The sequence below is a fragment of the Entelurus aequoreus genome, linkage group LG15 (genome assembly GCF_033978785.1).
Source record: "Entelurus aequoreus isolate RoL-2023_Sb linkage group LG15, RoL_Eaeq_v1.1, whole genome shotgun sequence".
Classification (NCBI taxonomy): domain Eukaryota; kingdom Metazoa; phylum Chordata; class Actinopteri; order Syngnathiformes; family Syngnathidae; genus Entelurus; species Entelurus aequoreus.
The window spans coordinates 38,688,454-38,710,316 of record NC_084745.1 but is presented as its reverse complement, the minus strand read 5'-3'; the positions used below and the strand labels follow the sequence as shown (position 1 = coordinate 38,710,316).

Genomic DNA, 21,863 nt, shown 5'->3' with positions numbered 1-21,863 from the left:
TCAGAAAGTGCTTCTGACTGTGACCGAGTTGTCTGTTGACAGCAGGCAAGCACGATCACGCTAATAGATGTTTGACAATTGACCGAAGCTTTTTGTCTTCAGACAACTTCATAGTTGGAACATGGACAATGATGTGTGTACTCCAGAGATGCACTAATTTCTAAAAAACAATTTAAATGACAAACTGGAAAAACAACATATGAACAAAGTATAGTAATAATAAACACATAATATGAAAGTGGTTTTGGGTTTCTATGTCATATGACTAAAAAGCTATATGAGCCAACTATAGCAATGATGAAAAAAACAATATGAAAGTGGGCGTTGTCGGTCACATAAGCAAAACACTATTGACAATTCAAATATTCTCTATAAGTCATTTGTCATGTTTTACATTTCCCCTTTTTTAAGTGTGCCTTTTCCTTCTTGAAATTGTTGTTTCACTCTCTCTCTCTTCTGTTGGTTGGAAAACTGGTTGCAGCTGGAGGTGAGGCGATTGGCCACACCTGATTCATGTTTGTCTTGTTGCTATTTTCACTTTGTCACGTCTGCCTGTGAAACCTGCCAGCATTCCACTGTTTCCAGTTTTCAACCTTGTTACTTTTGGCAACTTTATATTTGCCCGGTTGTCTCCAGCCTTCCAGCTGACTATTTTTGTTCTTGATTTAGTCAAATAAACATATTTTTGTTTTACCTGCTGTTTCGCCTCTGCAACTACACAGTAAAAGGCTGACATCCGTGGCAATGCCGGGAACAAACAGTTGGCTTGGCTGTATGTTGAATGTCTGTTGAACATCCAACCTGAAACTAACTCCACCTATGTCAAAGAAGGCGGGTAGGCGTCCGTGAGCAACTTCACTGGAGATCCAGTGAACCGCAGCTGCCATCTATCATCCTGACTCCTAAACAAAAGAGCTAACCTGAAACAAAACAGCTAACCTTATGGTATCCACGGAAACATGGTGCCACCAAGGAGTCCTAAAAGCTCTGCTGCACATGGATGGGTTTTCCCTGGTACGCAATGACTGCTCTGACACGTACGGCGAAAAAGAAAGGAAGAGGCGTGTGCATACATATGATGTGAGGGACAAATGGGGTAACAATATACAATTAGAGACAGTATGCACCCCAGACATATAACTACTTTGCATATCAATGAGCCTCTGTTACCTGCCAAGGGAGTTTGGAAACACCATTATAGGCACTGTTTTCAATGCAATGCAGGCAAAGCAGCTGTGTCCATAGCCTGGTTCTAGACACAGCGCACACTGGAAGCGACTATTCTCTTTCTGATCGATTTCAACCACTGTAAGCCAGAGACTGTCTTATCAGGTTTTGAACAATATGGGAACCAGAATTTTGGACAAATGTTACGGCAATATCAGGGGTGCTGATATTCTGCAAAGGCAAAGCCCCCTGAACTCGGACTGTAACACAGTACTGATTCCCTCAAACAAATCAAACTTCAAATCTTGCATATTGTACATAAGTCTGTTAATGTGTGGTATGATGATTCCATTGAGACTCTTAAAGGGTGTTTCCTGTGTACAGACAATATTTCACACTCTAGAGCAGAGGTGTCAAAGTCGTTTTCACTGAGGGCCATGTCGCAGTTATGTTTGGCCCCAAAGGGCCGCTTTTAACAGTGAATACTATTATTACACAATTTTTTAATTTTGTTAGTAGATTTTTTAAATACTAAAATGTAAAAACACATGGTAAATTAATTAATATGTGGGCTCTGTACCGAGGATGTCGTTGTGGCTTGTACAGCCCTTTGAGACACTTGTGATTTAGGGCTATATAAATAAACATTGATTGATTGATTGATTGAAATTGCAATAATTTAACCTCAAAATTTAGTGTAAATTACTTTAAATAGAAAAACAGTCTTTATGGTAAAAAAATAAATAAAGGCAACTCAGTTGCCAGAATATTACTGTAAAATTTACATTAGTTTTTTACTGTAATTTTTAAAAAAAAATGCAATTTTGGAGTAACATTTTGGCAACTGAGCTGCCAGTTTGTTTGTTTTTTTAATACTGCAAATCAACAACTGTAGATGTTTTGGTGTATTACTGTAAATGCCAAAATGGCACCACAGTTTATTACAGTAAAAAAAAAAATGCAGTTTTTTAATTTAGAGAAAAATGCTGTAAAAACCACAGTAAATTTCACAATTTTATCATGAAATCTATTGTTACTTTTACATTGCACAATTTGATGGATAACTTGCTTTGAAATAATTATTATTAGTATTTATTTCTATTTAAAAAAAGGGTTTGAATGTTTGATAATATATTTGTGCATAATTAGACAATATTTAAGTTAGCATAATTTGCGCTTACATGGAGCACATATCATTTTTTTCTCCCAAAATAGAAAGAAAGAATACATTTAGTAAGAAAAGTTACAGTACTTTATTGATACATATTATTTCCAGGCTTTCGAGGGCCAAATAAAATGAAGTGGCGGGCAACATCTGACCCCTGAGCCTTGAGTTTGACACCTGTGCTCTAGAGCTTGACGAGGCCACAGAGACTGTGACAGCCTATGCGAAATTCTATGTTGATCATTTATTAGCCAAGAGGAATGTTCTTATCTATCCTAAAAACAGAATATAAAAAAAGAAATCAAAGAGTGCTTTAATAGGAAAAGACAAGCTTAGTAAAAAAAGACAGACCAAGTCTGATACAAGTTCAAAAAGAACTGAAACAACTAACAAACACAAGAAAATAACACTGACAAACAATGGAACGTAGCCCCTTAACTTCAAATACTAAAAATCAATTAAATCAGCAACAAATATGAATCCAGCAAGAAAGCAAATGATCACCCTGGATAAATGGCGAAAAATCAAATGAGCTGAAAGTGTCACAGTCCGGGCGCGCGTCAGTGCGCATTCATCTGTGCGCTGCACCGAGCGCAGCTCGGAGAGACCGGCGGCAGCGAACAACTGCAATCAATCGCTGCTAATCTGCACACCTGGAGCTGATCAGACAACCTGCCATCCCTCGCCGGAACGTAACCTTCTGTTGGCGTACATCAAGTGATCATCGTGCTTTATGCAATCTTGTTCGCTCTCTCTCTCTCTCTCTCTCTCTCTCTCACAGAGAGAGAGAGATTATACTGCAGACCTCCGTTCCCACGTTGACTTTGCTGTGTGTCTCGTCATTCCTTGCCCCCCCCCGTTTCCCGGACTGCCTCTTGGATCTCGACCCCTCGCTTTGGACACAGACCTGCTGACACCCCGTGTAGTCCCCGACTTCCTGCCCGCCTCATGGACCTCCGTGCTCTGCCTTTTCCTCCTGATCTTCCGCCTCTCACTCATCACTTCTGGTAACACTGAGCAATTAATTCCTACACATAGTATTACACCATACAGACTCTTTGATTTTGTCACACACCATTCCTTGTTGTTTAATTATATATATTGTTCATTCCTCCAACCATAACAGTATGTTCCGGCCAATTTATTCGGGACCAGACAGCGCAATTTTTTTTTTCTTTAGCACCGCTCCCAGTGACTTTAGCCCCGCCCCCAGTGACTTTTTGCCCCTCTCAGGATGTCTTTTTCTTTTACCTCCGCCCTGGAGAATTTCTCTAGCCCACCTCCTCATCAATATCTTGGACTGTTTAGCAGTGCGGTAGGGATGGAAGAATTTACCCGCCGCCTGGCCACTCACCTCCCACCCTTAGTGACTGTTCCTCAGTCAGCAGGAAGCGTCTGGCATCCGCTTTCGGAGGGGGGGAATAGTACTGGTGGCTGTGCTGGTGTGGTAGCACAACTGCGCCCAGCCAGGCTACCCCCTGCCAGACTACTACCACCTGTCTTCCGTTTTACCCAGCCGCAGTCCCCAGCCAGACCACCACCACCCGCTCCTAGGCTGGCCCCCGAGCCAGCACCCGCTCCTAGGCTGGTTCCCAAGCCAGCACCCGCTCCTAGACTGGTACCCATACCAGTATCAGCACCCGGACTGGTTCTCGAACCAGTACCAGCTCCAAGACTAGCCCCCGTGTCAGCACCAGGACCAGCGCCCGCTTCAGCACCACGGCCAGCGCCTGCTTCAGCACCACAGCCAGCGGCCGCTTCAGCACCATGGCCAGCGCCCGCTTCCGCTCCACGGCTGGCCCAGGCTTAAGCACCTTGGCCAGCTCCTCAGCCTGCTCCAACGACATCGTCGTCCACGTCTCGGCCCCAACGACATCGTCCTCCACGTCTACGGCTCCGACGACATCGTCCTCCACGTCTCCGGCCCCGACGACATTGTCCTCCAACTCTCCGGCCCCGACGACATCGTCCTCCACGTCTCCGACGACATCGTCCTCCACGTCTCAGACGACATCGTCCTCCACGTCCCCGACGTCATCGTCCTCCTCGTCACCGGTCCCGACGACATCGTCCTCCTCGTTTCTGGCCCCGATGACATCGTCCTACTCGTTTCCGGCATCGTCGCCCCCGCAACCTCCGGCTGGCCGGCCGCACAGGCAGCTATCAGGTGCCAGCATGTGGCGCCATCTGCGACCAGTGCATGGACGCTTGTTGCACCACTCACATCCACCTTCCCTACGGCTTCTTGGCCGTTCCTTGGTCGCCGGCCGCAGCGGCGCCGACGCCACCAGACTCCCCCCCGGTGGATTCGGGGACATGTGGGCTTGCGACCCACCACCAATTCACCCCTCCACCCTCCCTTGACTTTTGTTCTTTTCATTCGGGTCATAGGACATCTGGAAGCTGTCCATAGGAGGGGGGTACTGTCGCGGCCCGGGCGCGCGTCAGTGCACATTCATCTGTGCACTGCACCGAGCGCAGCTCCAAGAGACCAGTGGCAGCGAACAGCTGCAATCAATCGCCGGCAATCTGCACACCTGGAGCTGATGATCAGACCTGCCTTCAAAAGCCTGCACAACCTGCCATCCCTCGCCAGAAGATCACCTTCTGTTGGCGTACAGTAAGTGATCATCGTGCTTTATGCTCGCTCTCTCCCTCTCTCTCTCTGTGTTTTTCTTCCCCGTCATATTTGATTGTCTCGTGTCCTCTCTGTCGATTCTACTGCAGACCTACATTCCCGCGTTGACGTTGCTGTGTGTCTCGTCATTCCTTGCCCCCCCCTGTTTCCCGGACTGCCTCTTGGATCTCGACCCCTTGCTTTGGACACGGACCTGTTGACGCCCGGCTTAGTCCCCGACTTCCTGCCCGCCTCATGGACCTCCGAGCTCTGCCTTTTCCTCCTGATCTTCCGCCTCTCACTCATCACTTCTGGTAACACTCAGCAATTAATTCCTACACATAGTATTACACCATACACACTCTTGGATTTTGTCACACACCATTCCTTGTTGTTTAATTATATGTATTGTTCATTATTTATTATATTGTGTATATTTATATATATATATATATATATATATATATATATATATATATATATATATATATATATATATATATATTTTAAAAAATTTTCCAGCCAAATATATATATATATATATATATATATATATATATATATATATATATATATATATATATATATATATATATATATATATATATATATATATATATATATATAAAAAATATATATATATATATATATACACGGAGCAATATTGCCCCCTTGTGGTTCTGTGTCGTCACAACTCCCTCCTCCAACCATAACAGAAAGATTCATATTTGAGATTTGACTCAGGGAATTGTTCTTACCATATCATACCATACCAACTTTATTTATAAAGCCCTTTAAAAACAATCACAGTTGAAAAACAAAGAGCTACGAACAAGTAAACACACAAAAAGCAGAGAACTACAGGCAAAGGACAGACTGTATGTGTGAGGTAGTCCTTACCATGGCCTGATACCCCCGATTCGCTGGAGGTGCATCCACATAGCAGCCAGCCTCCTTTTTTGTACAGTGTAAACTAATAAATCTTTTGGGCCAAATATATTGCTGGCTTTTCTGTTCAAAAGCTGTGCAAAGGAACTGACACCAGCATAATGTCTTTATATTCGAGTCGTCATCAGACCCCCACACTGTCCTAGCTCTGTGGAAGAGGTCATAACACCTCTGCCCAAAAAGCCTGGAGCTAAAGACAACAATAACTTTCGCCCTCTAGCCTTGACCTTGATAAATGTAAAATGTTTTTAAAAAATTGTGTCACTGCTCAAAACAGAAGTGGAGTCCAAGATAAATTTGCCTATAAACATTAATGTAGTATTGAGGATGCAATTGTATGCATGTTGCACTTTGTTTTTAAGCATCTGGAAGAGACTAAAGTTTATGGTCAAACATTATTTATTGATTTTAGTTCAGCATGTGCAACCTGCTTTTGGAAAAAAATTAACAACATGAATGTTAACACTACCCTGATTAAATGTTTTTTTATTATTTTATTAAAGGTGACCTATTATACAAAACCAACTTCTCTTACCTATTGGTACCTGTTTTTGTGTATTTGGGATCTGCACAAGACCCGGAAATTTTAAATCAAACCATGGAGGCATTAAAACAATCTTGCCTTCCTTCATACTTCCTCCGAACGACGCCAGGAGATTTCCATATGGTAAAGTTTTACCCGATGATTTGTTTGCGCGAGTCCACTATTGTAGTCCAACAATGTAGTAAGTTCCTTCTTTTTCTCTATCCTCTTGTTGTAGGGCAGACTGGTACATCACAGACTTGTACATGCACATGTATCCTGTACTGTTGCCATTTCTAATACAAAGTAGGGTATAGTTTGAAGTTATATTAGTCAGTAGATTTGATATGGAAAGCGCTAAAAACTATACCATTGCTGACGGGGAGAAGACGCAGTCAGAGTGGAGGCACGTAAAACTGCCCACAAAATGGTTCATCCTAAAGAGACGGTCAGAGAGCGGCTTAAAGATGGTCTGTAGAACATTATCTGTGCATACTTTTTACCCGAAAACCACCATTACATGTTATGTAGAAGATAAAGAAGTGTTTTAAATGTAGAAAAAACAGAGCAAAAGAATGTCAGCAAAAGATGAACGTTCTCTGACTTGGACACTGCACTGTGTCAGCCCCTTAAAAGAATCTAGAGTCTTAGAAGTTATTGTTTGTGGAAAAGTGATGAGAGCTTAGAGAAGAAATGGTTGTTTTTGAAGGTTTAAAGCAGGGGTCCCCAAACTACAGCCCACAGTAAAAAAAAGAAAAAATGCTCTAGCAAATCATTTTGTTGATGGAAATGCTCATTTCTGCTGTACATATTTACTTTACAAAAGAGAAGTTTGTGATAATTCTCTTGTTGCCTATTTGTATTTGGCTTAATTAAATGTTTGGATATATTAGTGTTTGACGCTGAGGGGATAGAAAGAGGAAAAAGAAAAATGACGACATAGGGGGAAAATTGTGGGGACAAGAGAGGGGCATCACACACACAACCAGATAGCTCGGCCCCCGACCAAATTCTTTTAACCCAATGTGGGCCCCGAGTCTAAAGGTTTGGGTACCCTGGTTTAAAGTATAAGGAAGCCTACACTGTGTCCTACCGACCATTCTCCTTCTTCTCACACATTAACCACCACCAAACCAAGATTAGGATTATCATAACTTTGTTCTCTCTAGTTGTTGCTCTAAAAAAAATATCCACAAACACATTAACTTCAGAGAGCCACTTTCAGCTCACAAGTCTCCACAGAGTAAAGGTGAACCTAAAGACGATCCTGCTAAAAACGTTGATGTCCGCCATAAACTCTATGTGATGTGATGGCTTCAGGAAAGTGCTGCTCTAATATATACAGAGTCAAGGTCCTAGAATGTCTGCAAGTATTTGTAATATTTGTTAATACAAATTTACTGTATGTTATCTACTACAACTTTTGACTTAAGTTGTGAAGTTTGTAACGTTGTATTGTAATTACAATTGTTTTATGCTTTGTATTTATGAGAAGCTTCTAAATAGTTTTATGTTGTCTTTAGCTTGGGAATAAGAATGATTGTTACGATGCACAATGGTCCCATAAAGCCAACCGGAACTTTGATCAACAAACTAACATTCCCTGGTTCCACTGTTCCACACAGGAACCATTCGATAATGATAGGTGGATAGCGTGTCTAGTCGAGTTGACCTTACCCCTATAATTTGTGTGGGCTCACCATCACCTCCTGAGGAGCAAAGTGACATTACAAATTGACAATCGCTATAGGTGGCTGTTCAGATGATTCCTTCCATGTGAACATTTATTTTCCTCAGCGACATCACAAATAAAAAAAAAAAATATTGAACAAATATTTTGATGAGGGTTGGATTATGGTGTTCGAGGGTGGAGGTGGGGTCCTGTCCATGCTGGTGGTGTGATCCTCGGGATGTCCACAAAAAATGAGTATTGAGGTGAAGAAAGTGTAAATGTTGACAAGGCGAAGGGGTGACAAAAAACACAGTTTGGGGTCTTTATGCAGTTGTTTTTATTAGTTTTACAGGAAGTAGGAAGCATTCCAAAAATGAACATAAACAATATGAGCAAAGTGTGATGAGTGATAGTGAAGGTGGAAGCCATCTTGACTTTGGACAGGGACACAGTGAAGGGATGTTCACATGAACATCATGTTTACTTCATTTTCATTTAAGATTGGCAGACTTCTTCAAATGCTTTCACTCGATATTTATTGGTAAAAAATGCATCTCGCTAAAGTGATCACTATATGTTCATGTATGACATGAAGTCTGTTTTTTTTATACTGAATAATGAGGGAAAAGTCAGCATTGAAAACAACTTATGTTCTCTCATAGGAATTGAGGAACTTATGTTCTATATGTCCTAGAAAGTGAGGGATGTATGTTCTAAATGTCCAAGAAGGTGAGGAACTTATGTTCTTGAATGCATCGTCCTAGAAAGTGAGGAACTTATACATTCCAAATGTCCTAGAAAGTGAGGAACTCATGTTCTTGAATGCAGCATCCTAGAGAGTGAGCTTTCCTCTATTTCAAGGAACGCTAACATAAAATGTGGTGTGCAGCGAAGTTGTCATACTTTGGAGAAAATGAAGAAACATGAAGATAAGCTTCTATGTATTTTAATAGACCAAGCTAACAATGTCATAAGTCAAATATTCTAACCATCCGAACATTTGAAAATATTTTAATGCCTTTTTGAATTTGACATTTAGTTCCAAGTTGTGGAAACTGTGCAGGCACTTCTTATGCCCCATTCACACTGTCATGCAATCACCACCATTGCCTGCTCGTAACTTGTGGTCAGATTTCACCTAAGTAGACGGTGTGATAAGTTCTAATAAGATTTGGTGGCGATTATGACAAGATGGATGGCCCGTTCAGATGTATTAAGATGTGATTAGAGCGCAGATTTAATGCACTATTGAACGTTCTCATACATCAGTTACGTTGTGTTGCTATTAGAAACAAAGCCGATTGGAGACCTGATATATAAAAGAGGCTGATGTATTGTCCTTGCTCATTTCGTTGAGGACATTCACCATAGCAGGAGCTCTTGATGAAGACAACATCACATTTAACATGCTATTCTATGCTTAATAATAATAATAATAATGATAATCATATGCTTACGTCACTGTCCTAGAGCAAGAAGAGGACTATCTACTAGACCAGCCACAAAGAAGAGCCAGAAGAGCAGTAGAGAGGCAGTTGGTAGTGCATTGAAGTGTATCAGCTTGTCAGATATGTTATGAAATTATGCATAACAGATTGCATCGCAACGCGGCATGATGGAGCGTTTCCTTTTTTTTAAATCTAGTAGATCATGTTTATTGTGGAAATTGTTTTAACCGTCCAAAATGTTTCTACGATTGCCACGGCAGCCGCACTTCATGTCAAGGACAGATGCGCTCACCACCACAGCTCCACGTTTCACCAATAATGACAATCATGGTGTGAACTGGGCATTAAATAAGGTTGCGTTACAATTTGGTGCAGAATGTGATCAAGATTCAGGCAGAAGAATTCTTTGAGACTTTTTGTGTTACAGACTACTTGCATCAGGCTCAATAGATGAAGGGTCACCTGCAAGACTGAGGTGGAGCAGGTTGGCCTGTGTTCAGGATTGTTGCTTTGAAAGAGGTTCTATGTTTCTAGTGTTCATTTTGTCGTTCAGCACCTTTAGAGTAATTTTCTTCACAAAACACTTCTACAAAACCTTTTTTTCTCAGTCACATTTTGAGCACTGGCTTATTTTTTCTTGCCACCCACCTCTTCTGGGATGAAAACACTTACGGTAAAGTCTGCGCTCTCCGTTCCGTACTTGTTCTTCACCAGGATGCTGTACTTGCCCGTGTCCAATGTGCTCACACCTGTGATGGTGAAGCTAGCAAACTTGCCAGATTCTAACTTGAGGATGCAGTGCTCGTCCGATGTCAGCTCCTTCTCATTCTTTAGCCAGGTCACCTCCGGCAGAGGGTCGCCCGAAATATTGCAGGTGAGCTGGAGGGCCTGAAGGGATTTAACATTAAAACACGAGCTACAGTCTACAATGGAACGATTCGAAGAATTGTTTATCCACTACCTTGCCCTCCTGGATGGTGACCACATCTGGAAGGCCTCCTGCCACTCGAGCGCGATCTAAATTAAACAACAAACACAGTATCTTTGTCAACAGAGGAACAATACACCCCCTGCAAATCTTAAAAAATATGCAAAATCATGATAAATGAATTAGTACAATTTCAATTAGAATGATTTCTGCACATAAGCATGAGCAAGGGTGTGGCCTAAGTAGATAAACAGTTCATATCAAGGTGTGCACATCTATTAGAAAGCTTCTTGTTCTCATGCTAAATGGACAAAAAGACATCAAACATTGGAAAAGTCTTTTAGAGGATACAGCACACACGAAATGGTAAAGATGTGAAAGTCAAATATATGATAGGCATATAATATAATAAAAAATAATAATATAATAAAATAGAAGGCAAAGAAACATGTTGAGAATAAATCAAGTGTCAAATATTTGAGAACAATCAAAGTTGAAGCTTGCAGGAAGGCATTATCCTCCAGGCGTTACATGTTCCACAGTTGGAATGTCCAGAAAGTGTTCAGAGTCATTAGAGTCATGGTCAAAGTAAGGAACAAGACACTGTTGAAGATGTATTATGGGTTAGGGTTGGGTGCTTTAATGGACTGATGAGATGAGAGAGACTATTGACGGACTAAATGTATGGACGTATTGGCAGCATGTATCATTTGAACAATTGGGGTCCCAGATTTGACCTCGGAGAATTACTTCAGGTCATAGCCATTTGGTCAGAGACACACAAATTCCAACCATCTACCTGGGATCGAGATAGGACTTGAACCAGTTAAAGGAGAACTGCCCTTTTTTTTTAAAATTTTGCCTATCGTTCACAATCATTTGTGAGAATCAAGAAAACATATATAGATATATGTATCTTTTTTTTACAATATTAAAGATGATAAAAAACTCTTGAAAAATGTGGCTAATGGTAGTCTCTGTTGTAGCTTTCAAATCCCTCTAAAACAACTTTGAAACCCTCCAGCAACATTTTATTTACACACTGCAAGTCTATATATAATGTAATAACAGACACTTTTATAACAATATGTAAAATGTTCAATATTTACAGTATTTTTATCATTTCAATCATTTACGGGACTGATTTTTTTCCGCGCATTGACTTCTGTTTCCATAGCAGTGCACGTCTGACTTCTGGCAACATGTGTGTTCCTACTTCCAGAATCAAACACAAGAGTGTTTTCTAACAATGGCAGACTTAGTAAAAGACGACAAAGACGACTATCTTTGGACAGTTGAGGATTTAAAACCTTATACTTTTGGAGCTAAATATACAGCTGCTTATAAAGGCAAGCACAAAAGAAGAGTGAGACGTTGGAGTAATTTGGAAGCCGGGAGATGGGGATAAAAGCGATTTTGACGCTATAAAAATGTAACTTGGAGCCGAGCTATTTTTACATAAATTGATTGCTTACCCAAAATCAACAGGAAACATCCCCGGCCAGCTGGACCAGACGAACAATTGTCCATCGAGCGAATCATTTTAGTAACGATCATGATACACGCAGCACGCCATGCGTGTTAGTACAACTACAGTACATACGCTGTCTGGCTCGTTCAGCTTTGTACAAAAAAAGATTAAATGTGGGCTAATACTTTACAGATACTAAAATATGATTGTTCGTGTTTTTCAGTCAGTACAAATTGATGTTGTATCGCAGTGTTGTGCATTACAAACTCAAACATGTTTCGTGTTGTTGTAGAAGCTATCTTACCTCTTGCTGTAGTTAGCCTTTATGGCTAATATCGAAGCACGCCAATGTGTTACTACAATAGAAAAATAGTTCCTTAGAGTTCGCTCTTGTAATAACAATGTCGCTACAGCTTGGTTATTGTACATTCTACGAAACGTAAATTAAGTACTAATGACAATTTTTTAATGCATTTTTAAAGTGATTTAGAGGTAGAATTCCATACATCCATCCATTTTCTACCGCTTATTCCCTTCGGGGTCGCGGGGGGCCATTAGTTGCATTGCTAGCCACCGAGAACGAGATGTTTTTTATATGTTAGAAAGCGGAGAAAAAACCCTTTTGTATTCTTGTCCCTCATAATCATTGTGAACGAAATTCCCCAAAAAGAGCAGTTCCCCTTTAAGAACAGTACCGGATATTCTCACCCAGTTTTCTACAGTCTGTAATAAGATAGTACGGTCAACTGTGTCAAAGGTCAGGTCCAGCAGAACTCAGACTGAGACTTTGCCTGCGTCTGTTTTCATGTGGATATCATTTGCCACCTTGAGCAGAGCTGTTTCAGTGCTGTGGAGGGTGGGGCCCAAAGCCTGATTGGAAATGATCAAACACATTTTTAGAGGAGAAAGTCACTAAGATCATACTTGCCAACCCTCCCGTTTTTAGCGGGAGAATCCTGATATTCAGCGCCTCTCCCGACAACCTCCCGACAGAGATTTTCTCCCGACAAACTCCCGGTATTCAGCCGGAGCTGGAGGCCACGCCCCCCCCCAAAAAAAGTCTGCCGCAGCTGCGATTGGACCTGACCAGCCTCCGGGTACAAGTACTGGAGTACAAATTGCTTGCCAGGGAAGATCTTCCCCAGGAAGCAAGGATTGACCGGTTTTGGGCCATGCTAGGGAGAGATGGAAGATTCCACACTCTCGTGCATTTGATGAAAGCACTTTTGTGCGTGCCACACAGCAATGCATCATCAGAGAGGGTGTTCAGCATGGTTAGAAAAATAGTGACAGAGAATAGAAAGAGGATGGACAATTCAACCCTTAACAAAGCATTGTACTTTCAAGTACAACAATGAGTAGATGAGTGTTGTGTGTGTGTGTGTGTGTGTATATGTGTAAATAAATGAACACTAAAATTCAAGTATTTATTTTATTTATATATATAATAAAATAAATATATATATATATATATATATATATATATATATATATATATATATATATATATATATATATATATATATATATATATAGCTAGAATTCACTGAAAGTCAAGTATATATATATATATATATATATATATATATATATATATATATATATATATATATATATATATATATATATATATATATATATATATATGTGAAATACTTGAGTTGGTAAATTCTAGCTGTAAATATACTCTCCTCTTAACCACGCCCCTAACCCCCCCCCCACACACACACACACACACACACACACACCTCCCGATATTGGAGGTCTCAAGGTTGGCAAGTATGCTAAGATGCTGGTTTACAACTTTAAACAGGATTTTGCCCAAAAATGTTTTGATTTGATAGTTACAGATAAAAGACTACTCTTCCTTAAAATGACAGCCGTATTAAGGCCTTTGGAAATCTTTCAGTCAGAGTTCTATAAGTAAAGTGAGATATTAACTATCCTTCTGTCCATTTTCTACCGCTTTTAACTAGATGAGCAAATTGAGCTAATAAACAGCTCAGCACAGATTTTAAAAATCAAGGCAGCATGTTTATGGACTGAGACTATGGATGAACTCTTCCACTGTTTTGTCAGTGATCGGAGTGAAATGTGCCAGCTCTTGTTGGCCAGTTATAGCAATAGCGGCGTTAGAGTATAACAACGTTAGTAATGTTGTTATTATTTTCAGTAAGGAGTAATCTAATGAATTACTGTTCCCATCGTAGCAACGTCGTTGTTGTTATTAAGAATGTGAAGTGGCTCATTACTAAAGTTTGGTTGAATGAAGCAGAAGGGGTCAGGTTTTGGCCGCACATCAGCTGCATGCAGAGAGAAGGGGTAGGGATGATGACCTTGTTGTAAATGCACTGATGATGATTGGCTGCGTGGGCAGATCATGCCCTGCTTACGCTGTCTCACTACAGCAGGGGTGGGCAATTAATTTTTACCGGGGGCCGCATGAGCAACCCGAGCACTGCTGGAGGGCCACACTGACAATATTTCAATTAAATTTTGCTCAAATTATTTTTGATATACCGTAAGATAGATAATAATAATAATAATATTTTCATTTAACCTAACTTATCTTTATACAAAAGCAGATGGCTTTTGATGGTTTTATTTTTAACACTTTCTTACACAACACTTCCTGATGTATATTACAATACAAAAATTTCAATTTCTGTCATTTTATCCTGCATCCTCTTTGTTGTAAAACCTTTATTTAACCAGATAAGAAAACGTGAACGTAGCACGCCTGTAAGGTGATTGGCGCAGAAGGAGGAAGCGTTGCTGTTGCGGAAATGAGGAGTGAGGATTGGTTTTCCTTTTGGAAAGAACGAGATAAGTTGAGCTGTGTTAGTATAGCTTGCTCAATAAAAGTTTAAAAAGTGCATCAGACTTGGTGTGCACTTCTTCTGGACGCTACAATTGATGTCACAAGTGGGATGAAATGCCTCCCAGTTCGCCTTGCCATCAAACCTGGGAGTCTTCATTGAGGGCGGAATTCCCCCCGTGGCAAGCAGCGTGGCTGCACCTGTAAACGCTCTCTCTCTCTCTCTCTCTCTCTTTGCGGCGAGCTCCTCACGTGGCACGTACCTCCCGATGACGTAGCACACAAACAGTGCAGTATGCGCAAAGTTTTACTTCTGCCACCAATTGTAGCGTCCAGAAGAAGTGCACATCAAGTCTGACGCTCTTTTTAAACTTTTATTGAGCAAGCTATACTAACACAGCTCAACATATCTCGTTCCTTCCACACGCACGTCTCCTCACTCATTTACGCAACTCAAGAAGACAACATCTACTTCAGCAGGTGGTTACACTATATTCTTTAAACACAGCAACGTGTGTACCACAAATAAGCACACAGCTTTACCTTTACTTGTCTTGTTGAAAACACGCCATTCGTCATCAACTTTTCTCTTTTTAGCGGGCATCACTTGTCGCTGTGCGCCTTCCCTCACAGGACATACGCACATATAACACTTTTCAAAATAAAAGCAGCACAGTTGTATTGCACGCATGACAAAGATGTTTTTTTAAATTTATTTTGTAATTTGAGATTGCCGCTGCGCGCACGAGCATACGTCCACACGGAAGTAATACAAATAACGCTTTTCAAAACAAAAGCAGCACCGTTGTATTGCACACTCGAAATAGATGCTTTTTAAAATGTATTTTGTAATTTATAATTGGCCTCACGCGGGCCGGACAGGGACGTACAAAGGGCCGGATGCGGCCCGCGGGCCGCACAATGCCCAGGTCTGCACTACAGGCTCTGACTGACCACAAACTGCAAAAATCGGTACTACTTTTTGCTCATTGAAATTAAAGGGAAGAATGTTTATGTATCATGCACGCTAAATCCAGGAAAAAAACATTAATCCAAGTCTGCCTCAAGTAACTCGAATATTATGAAGCACCTCACTTTAACACATGCCAACATGACACTTGTTGCTGCTGCTAACCCAACCCCAAGCCTAATGCACCTAAGTTTTTAAATCAGATTCATCACACTTTGGAATTTGGGTCAATCATGATTTAATATATTTATACATATCTATAAACTGGAGTGTCTCTAATCATTTCCTGATAGTATTGTAAATCCTACATTCTTCATTTTTGCACAAATGATTGTTGTTACATCACAATCAACGCTCTGCTGTGTGGTGAAAGAAGCAGCGGTGTGTGTGTGTGTGTGTGTGTGTGTGTGTGTGTGTGTGTGTGTGTGTGTGTGTGTGTGTGTGTGTGTGTGTGTGTGTGTGTGTGTGTGTGTGTGTGTGTGTGTGTGTGTGTGTGTGTGTGTGTGTGTGTGTGCGCCCGCGTAACCATATGACAGCATACTGGAGAGTACCCTCAAACGGGGCTTTTCTGCAGTTTGTACTGTATTTTTATATGTTTGGTAAACTTCCCTCTTCAATTTGATATGAAATTAATATGCAGACTTAAATCATTGGGATAATTGATTACGTGTAAAAACATCCGTGTAAAATCGTTCAGCACGAGCACACGGGGATTCTGAACGAGACAGCACACAGTGTCCTAAAATTTTAACTCCAAGTGAAGTTATTGTAGTGATTTTGATATTACATTTATTTAAATTCTTTATCCAACTCCATTACATTTATTTAATATCTATATCACTGCAATACCTTCAGAACTGTATAATAAATAGTGTGTGTGTGTGTGTGTGTTATATTATATTATATTTTAATATTATTTTCATATAAAATATATGAACACATATGTATAGGCTTTTTTCATTAGTACACTAGTACTAGTACTCACTTGTACTACTGCACTGATCAGGTCTGCTCCACTCAGGCCTCAGCAACATTGATCCACCCAATCCTATTCCATATTTCTATACTTTGTATTGCTATCCCATATTTGTAATTCCGTGCAGACACACACATGCATGCCAACAACATGGATGAACAAAACATACGTTTTTCTGCAACAGCAGTCGCTCTGAAGGAGAGAATCAACAAATCAATTCAGGTGTGAAATGAGCAAAAATAGATTTTGCAGTCAAAACAATGTGAGAGTAAATCAGCTTTTAACTCACTTGAGTCTCTTGAATTCTGCTAAGGCGTCTTCATATGCTGCAGAGCACAAACACATTTTGAGAGAAATTACATTCAGCAGCAAATAGGGAAGTTGAATTCTCCCTAACCTTGACCTGACAGCTCCACGGTCCGCCTTAGGCCTCCCTTGCTGTCGCTGAACTCAATGGCGTACTTTCCCATGTCCTTCTCAGTGGGCTCTGAGATTTGCAACCACAACTGCTCGCCCACCACGCCGCTCTTGAGGCGGTCACTGAATTTAATTGGTGAATCCCTGTTGGGGCACAAACCCGAGTCTAGTTTTGTATATTTGAACCAGAGTATGTTTTCATTACGTAAATGGGTTGAACACACTTGTAATGCCATGTGACTGGCAGCAGGTCGTTGTAGTAGCTGACAAAGGTGTAGATGCGAATGCCTTCTTCTGTGCTCGTGATCTTCAACGGTGTGGAAGAGTTAGCTGTAAAGTCAACAAGCGTCCAGTCAATTGCCTAATTTAGGTGGAACAAACTTGACAAAAGTAGGTGTGAAATGTTTACAACTCACCGATATAGTCAAACACTTCATTCATCAGGTCTTTGAAACCTTCAAGAAAACAATGAGCACAATGTTCAAGACAATAAGCAAACTTAACACAGCAACGTTTATCAAAGTACACAATTAAAACTTCAGACTCAATACAAATCAAAGGAAGGTGTACTGCTTAATGCTAGCTTCAGCCAGGTAACATTTATTACCGTTTTTGCTTAGCGCTAGCTACAGCCAGTTAACATCTGTTAGCATTTTAGCTTAGTGCTAGCTTCAGCAACAGAACATCTATTCGTGTTTCAGCTTAGTGCTTGCTACACCAAGTAACGTGTATTAGCGTATTAGCTTAGTGCTAGCTTCAGCTAGGTAACGTTTTTTTAGCGTTTTAACTTATCTTCAGCTAGGTATTGTGGCTAGTATGCGGCAAACGTGCTAGCAGGTAACACACATTTTGCCAATATTTTATTACATTACTAACATATTATTTTATGAAGTAATCGCCAACTCCAGAGCTACCAACATTTGGTGATGATGCAGTAGATTCTCCCCCCAAGCTCCTTACACCTAACTGCTCGAAATGAATGGAAAATGGTTAACAATCAGAAATAAGGTTATTAAGTTTACGCTAGTCAAAGATCCAGTATGTGACAGTGGACTACTTATTCTTAGGACCAACTACTTCAATCTGTAGGACAAAAGTACTGCGCTGTTTTTCGGACTCGCAAAAAAAAACATTTCTTGTCAAAGCTTTGGACTGCACTTGTGTGCCAATTTGACGTCTTTAACTATGGAAGTATTTAGGGATGTAAATAATGATAGGCCGCGGTAAAATTCAGGACGGTTAGTAATACCGTATAATTTTTTAATTATCGACAAACCGTCATTTATTAATGAACTGGGGGACATTGCTCACTTCCTGGAAACGCCGCAGCAACGGCGCCTCCAAAGAGGGCACATGCACACTAACACTGTCAGCAATGGCAGAAAACAACACAAGGACCTAGTTCTTGAGATGTTGCCCTCCTAGTAAACGGACACAATCTGAAGTCTGGACGTATTTTGGATTCCTAAAGCGTGCTGAGGGTAAAATAATTCAGGATAGTCAGCCCATCACCAGAAAATGCAGGAAAAAAAGTCCCTGCAAAAGTAAGCGACACTTCAAACATGTTGAGCCAACTCCGGAACCACCATCCACAACTACACGTCGAGTGCAAGGTAGGTCAACTTGTAGCTGAATGCATGATGGAAAGTGTTTCAAAATGAACATGTCATCGTTGTCAAAAGTTCTTATAGTTACACTTTATTAAGTGTTACTTAAAGTTACTTGTTATTGGGCGCTAACGATGAGAGTGAGTAGTGTGTGCACTTGACGCATACTGCAGCAGAGCAAAATTTACTTCTGTTCATGTGTTTTGTGCTGTTAATGACTGCTGCTACTTTACCTTACTGTTAAAACTTAATGTTTAAAGCAAATCCAAGCAAAATCACTGCCTGATGCCTTCCAGAATCAGCTGCTTATGCTCCCTTGTCAAAAATGGCAAAAGACAACATCACTGCAGCGCTGTCATATTTCATTGCCAAACTTTCAAACAGTTGAGATGTGTTCTCTGATATGTGTAAGACTAGATCTATCATCTCCTCTCTGAGCTGCCACCTTATCGTGGTAGAGGAGTTTGCGTGTCCCAATGATCCTAGGAGCTATGTTGTCCGGGGTCTTATGCCCCCTGGTAGGGTGTCCCAAGACAAACTGGTCCTAGGTGAGGGATCAGACAAAGAGCAGCTCGAAGACCTCTATGAAAAATAGAAACGAAGGACCCAAATTTCCCTCGCCCGGACGCTGGTCACCGGGGCCCCCTTCTGGAGCCAGGCCCGGAGGTGGGGCACGACGGCGAGGCAACGTGGGTCCCCCCTCCAACGGGCTCACCACCCATAGCAGGGGCTATAGAGGTCGGGTGCAATGTGAGCTGGGCAGCAGCCGAAGGCAGGGTACTTGGCGGTCCAATCCTCGGCTATATAAGCTAGCTCTTGGGACGTGGAACGTCACCTCGCAGGGGGGAAGGAGCCTGAGCTGTTGCGTGAGGTGGAGAAGTTCCGGCTAGATATAGTCGGACTCACTTCGACGCACAGCAAGGGCTCTGGAACCAGTTCTCTAGAGAGGGGCTGGACTCTCTTCCACTCTGGCGTTGCCAGCAGTGAGAGGCGACAGGCTGGGGTGGCAATTCATGTTGCCCCCCCGGCTCAGAGCCTGCACGTTGGAGTTCAACCCAGTGGACGAGAGGGTAGCTTCTCTCCGCCTTCGGGTGGGGGGACGGGTCCTGACTGTTGTTTGGGCTTACGCGACTAACGGCACCTCAGCGTACCCACCCTTTTTGGATTCACTTGAGGGAGTACTTGAGAGTGCTCCCCCAGGTGATTCCCTCATTCTACTGGGGGACTACAACGCTCATATTGGCAACAACAGTGAAACCTGGAGAGGCGTGATTGGGAAGAATGGCCACCCAGATCTGAACCCGAGTGGTGTTTTGTTATTGGACTTTTGTGCTCGTCACAGATTGTCCATAACGAACACCATGTTGAAACACAAGGGTGTCCATATGTGCACTTGGCACCAGGACACCCTAGGCCGCAGTTCCATGATCGACTTTGTAGTTATGTCATCGGATTTGCAGTCTTGCATCTTCACCCGAGTGTCTTTGGACACTCGGGTGAAGAGAGGGGCGGAGCTTTCTACCGATCACCACCTGGTGGTGAGTTGGCTGTGATGGTGGGGCAGGATGCCGGACAGACCTGGCAGGCCCAAAAGCATTGTGAGGGTCTGCTGGGAACACCTAGCAGAGTCCCCTGTCAGAGAGAGTTTCAATTCCCGCCTCCGGAAGAACTTTGAACATGTCACGAGGGAGGCGCTACATTGAGTGCGAGTGGACAATGTTCCGTACCTCTATTGTCGAGGCGGCCGATTGGAGCTGTGGCCGCAAGGTGGTTGGTGCCTGTCGTGGCGGTAATCCCAAAACACCAGCGGTGAGGGATGCCGTCAAGCTGAAGAAAGAGTCCTATCGGGTTCTTTTGGCTCATAGGACTCCGGAGGCAGCAGACAGGTACCGACAGGCCAAGCGGTGTGCGGCTTCAGCGGTCGCGGAGGTAAAAACTCGGACATGGGAGGAGTTCGGGGAAGCCATGGAAAACGACTTCCAAACGGCTTCGAAGCGATTCTGGACCACCATCTTTCGCCTCAGGAAGGGGAAGCAGTGCAGTGTCAACATCGTGTATGGTGGGGATGGTGTTCTGCTGACCTCGACTGCGGATGTTGTGGATTGGTAGAGGGAATACTTCGAAGACCTCCTCAATCCTACCAACACATCTTCCTGTGAGGAAACAGTGCTTGGGGAATCTGTGGTGGGCTCTCCTGTTTCTGGGGCTGAGGTTGCCAAGGTAGTTAAAAAGCTCCTCGGTGGCAAGGCACCAGGGGTGGATGAGACCCGCCTGGAGTTCCTTAAGGCTTTGGATGCTGTGGGGCTGTCTTGGTTGACAAGACTCTGCAACATCGCATGGACATCGGGGGCGGTACCTCTGGATTGGCAGACCGGGGTGGTGGTTCCTCTCTTTAAGAAGGGGAACCGGAGGGTGTGATCCAACTATTGTGGGATCACACTCCTCAGCCTTCCCGGTAAGGTCTATTCAGGTGTACTGGAGAGGAGGCTATGCCGGATAGTCGAACCTCTGATTCAGGAGGAACAGTGTGGTTTTTTCGTCCTGGTCGTGGAACTGTGGACCAGCTCTATACTCTCGGCAGGGTCCTTGAGGGTGCATGGGAGTTTGCCCAACCAGTCTACATGTGCTTTGTGGACTTGGAGAAGACATTCGACCGTGTACCCCGGGAAGTCCTGTGGGGAGTGCTCAGAGAGTATGGGGTATCGGACAGTCATATTGTGTATGATCTGTGTCAGAGCTTGGTCCGCATTGCCGGCAGTAAGTCAGACCCGTTTCCAGTGAGGGTTGGACTACGCCAAGACTGCCCTTTGTCACCGATTCTGTTCATAACTTTTATGGACAGAATTTCTAGGCGGCGTTAGGGCGTTGAGGGTATCGGTTCGCAGCCGAGTGTGAAGCGACTGGGATGGGAATCAGCACCTCCAAGTCCGAGTCCATGGTTCTCGCCCGGAAAGGGTGGAGTGCCATCTCCGGGTTGGGGAGGAGATCTTGCCCCAAGTGGAGGAGTTCAAGTACCTCGGAGTCTTGTTCACGAGTGAAGGAAGAGTGGATCGTGAGATCGACAGGCGGATCGGTGCGGCGTCTTCAGTAATGTGGACGCTGTATTGATCCGTTGTGGTGAAAAAGGAGCTGAGCC

General features: G+C 42.6%; 1 protein-coding gene across 6 annotated transcripts in view; it reads right to left on the bottom strand.

The window, feature by feature from the left end:
* The window catches only part of LOC133630133 (myomesin-1-like), an 89,451-nt gene that overhangs the window by 12,877 nt on the left and 54,711 nt on the right, over positions 1-21,863 (bottom strand). For 5 of the 6 annotated variants that reach the window (XM_062021479.1, XM_062021477.1, XM_062021481.1 and 2 more), the window contains 7 exons: positions 17,537-17,575; positions 17,345-17,450; positions 17,101-17,264; positions 16,993-17,029; positions 16,873-16,895; positions 10,502-10,557; positions 10,213-10,428 (listed from right to left, as the gene is read on the bottom strand). In XM_062021479.1, the coding sequence (XP_061877463.1) occupies positions 10,213-10,428; positions 10,502-10,557; positions 16,873-16,895; positions 16,993-17,029; positions 17,101-17,264; positions 17,345-17,450; positions 17,537-17,575 (641 nt within the window). Of the gene's footprint in view, positions 1-8,431; positions 10,429-10,501; positions 10,558-16,872; positions 16,896-16,992; positions 17,030-17,100; positions 17,265-17,344; positions 17,451-17,536; positions 17,576-21,863 lie in introns of those variants that run through there. The other variant, XM_062021482.1, reaches the window with a different exon arrangement.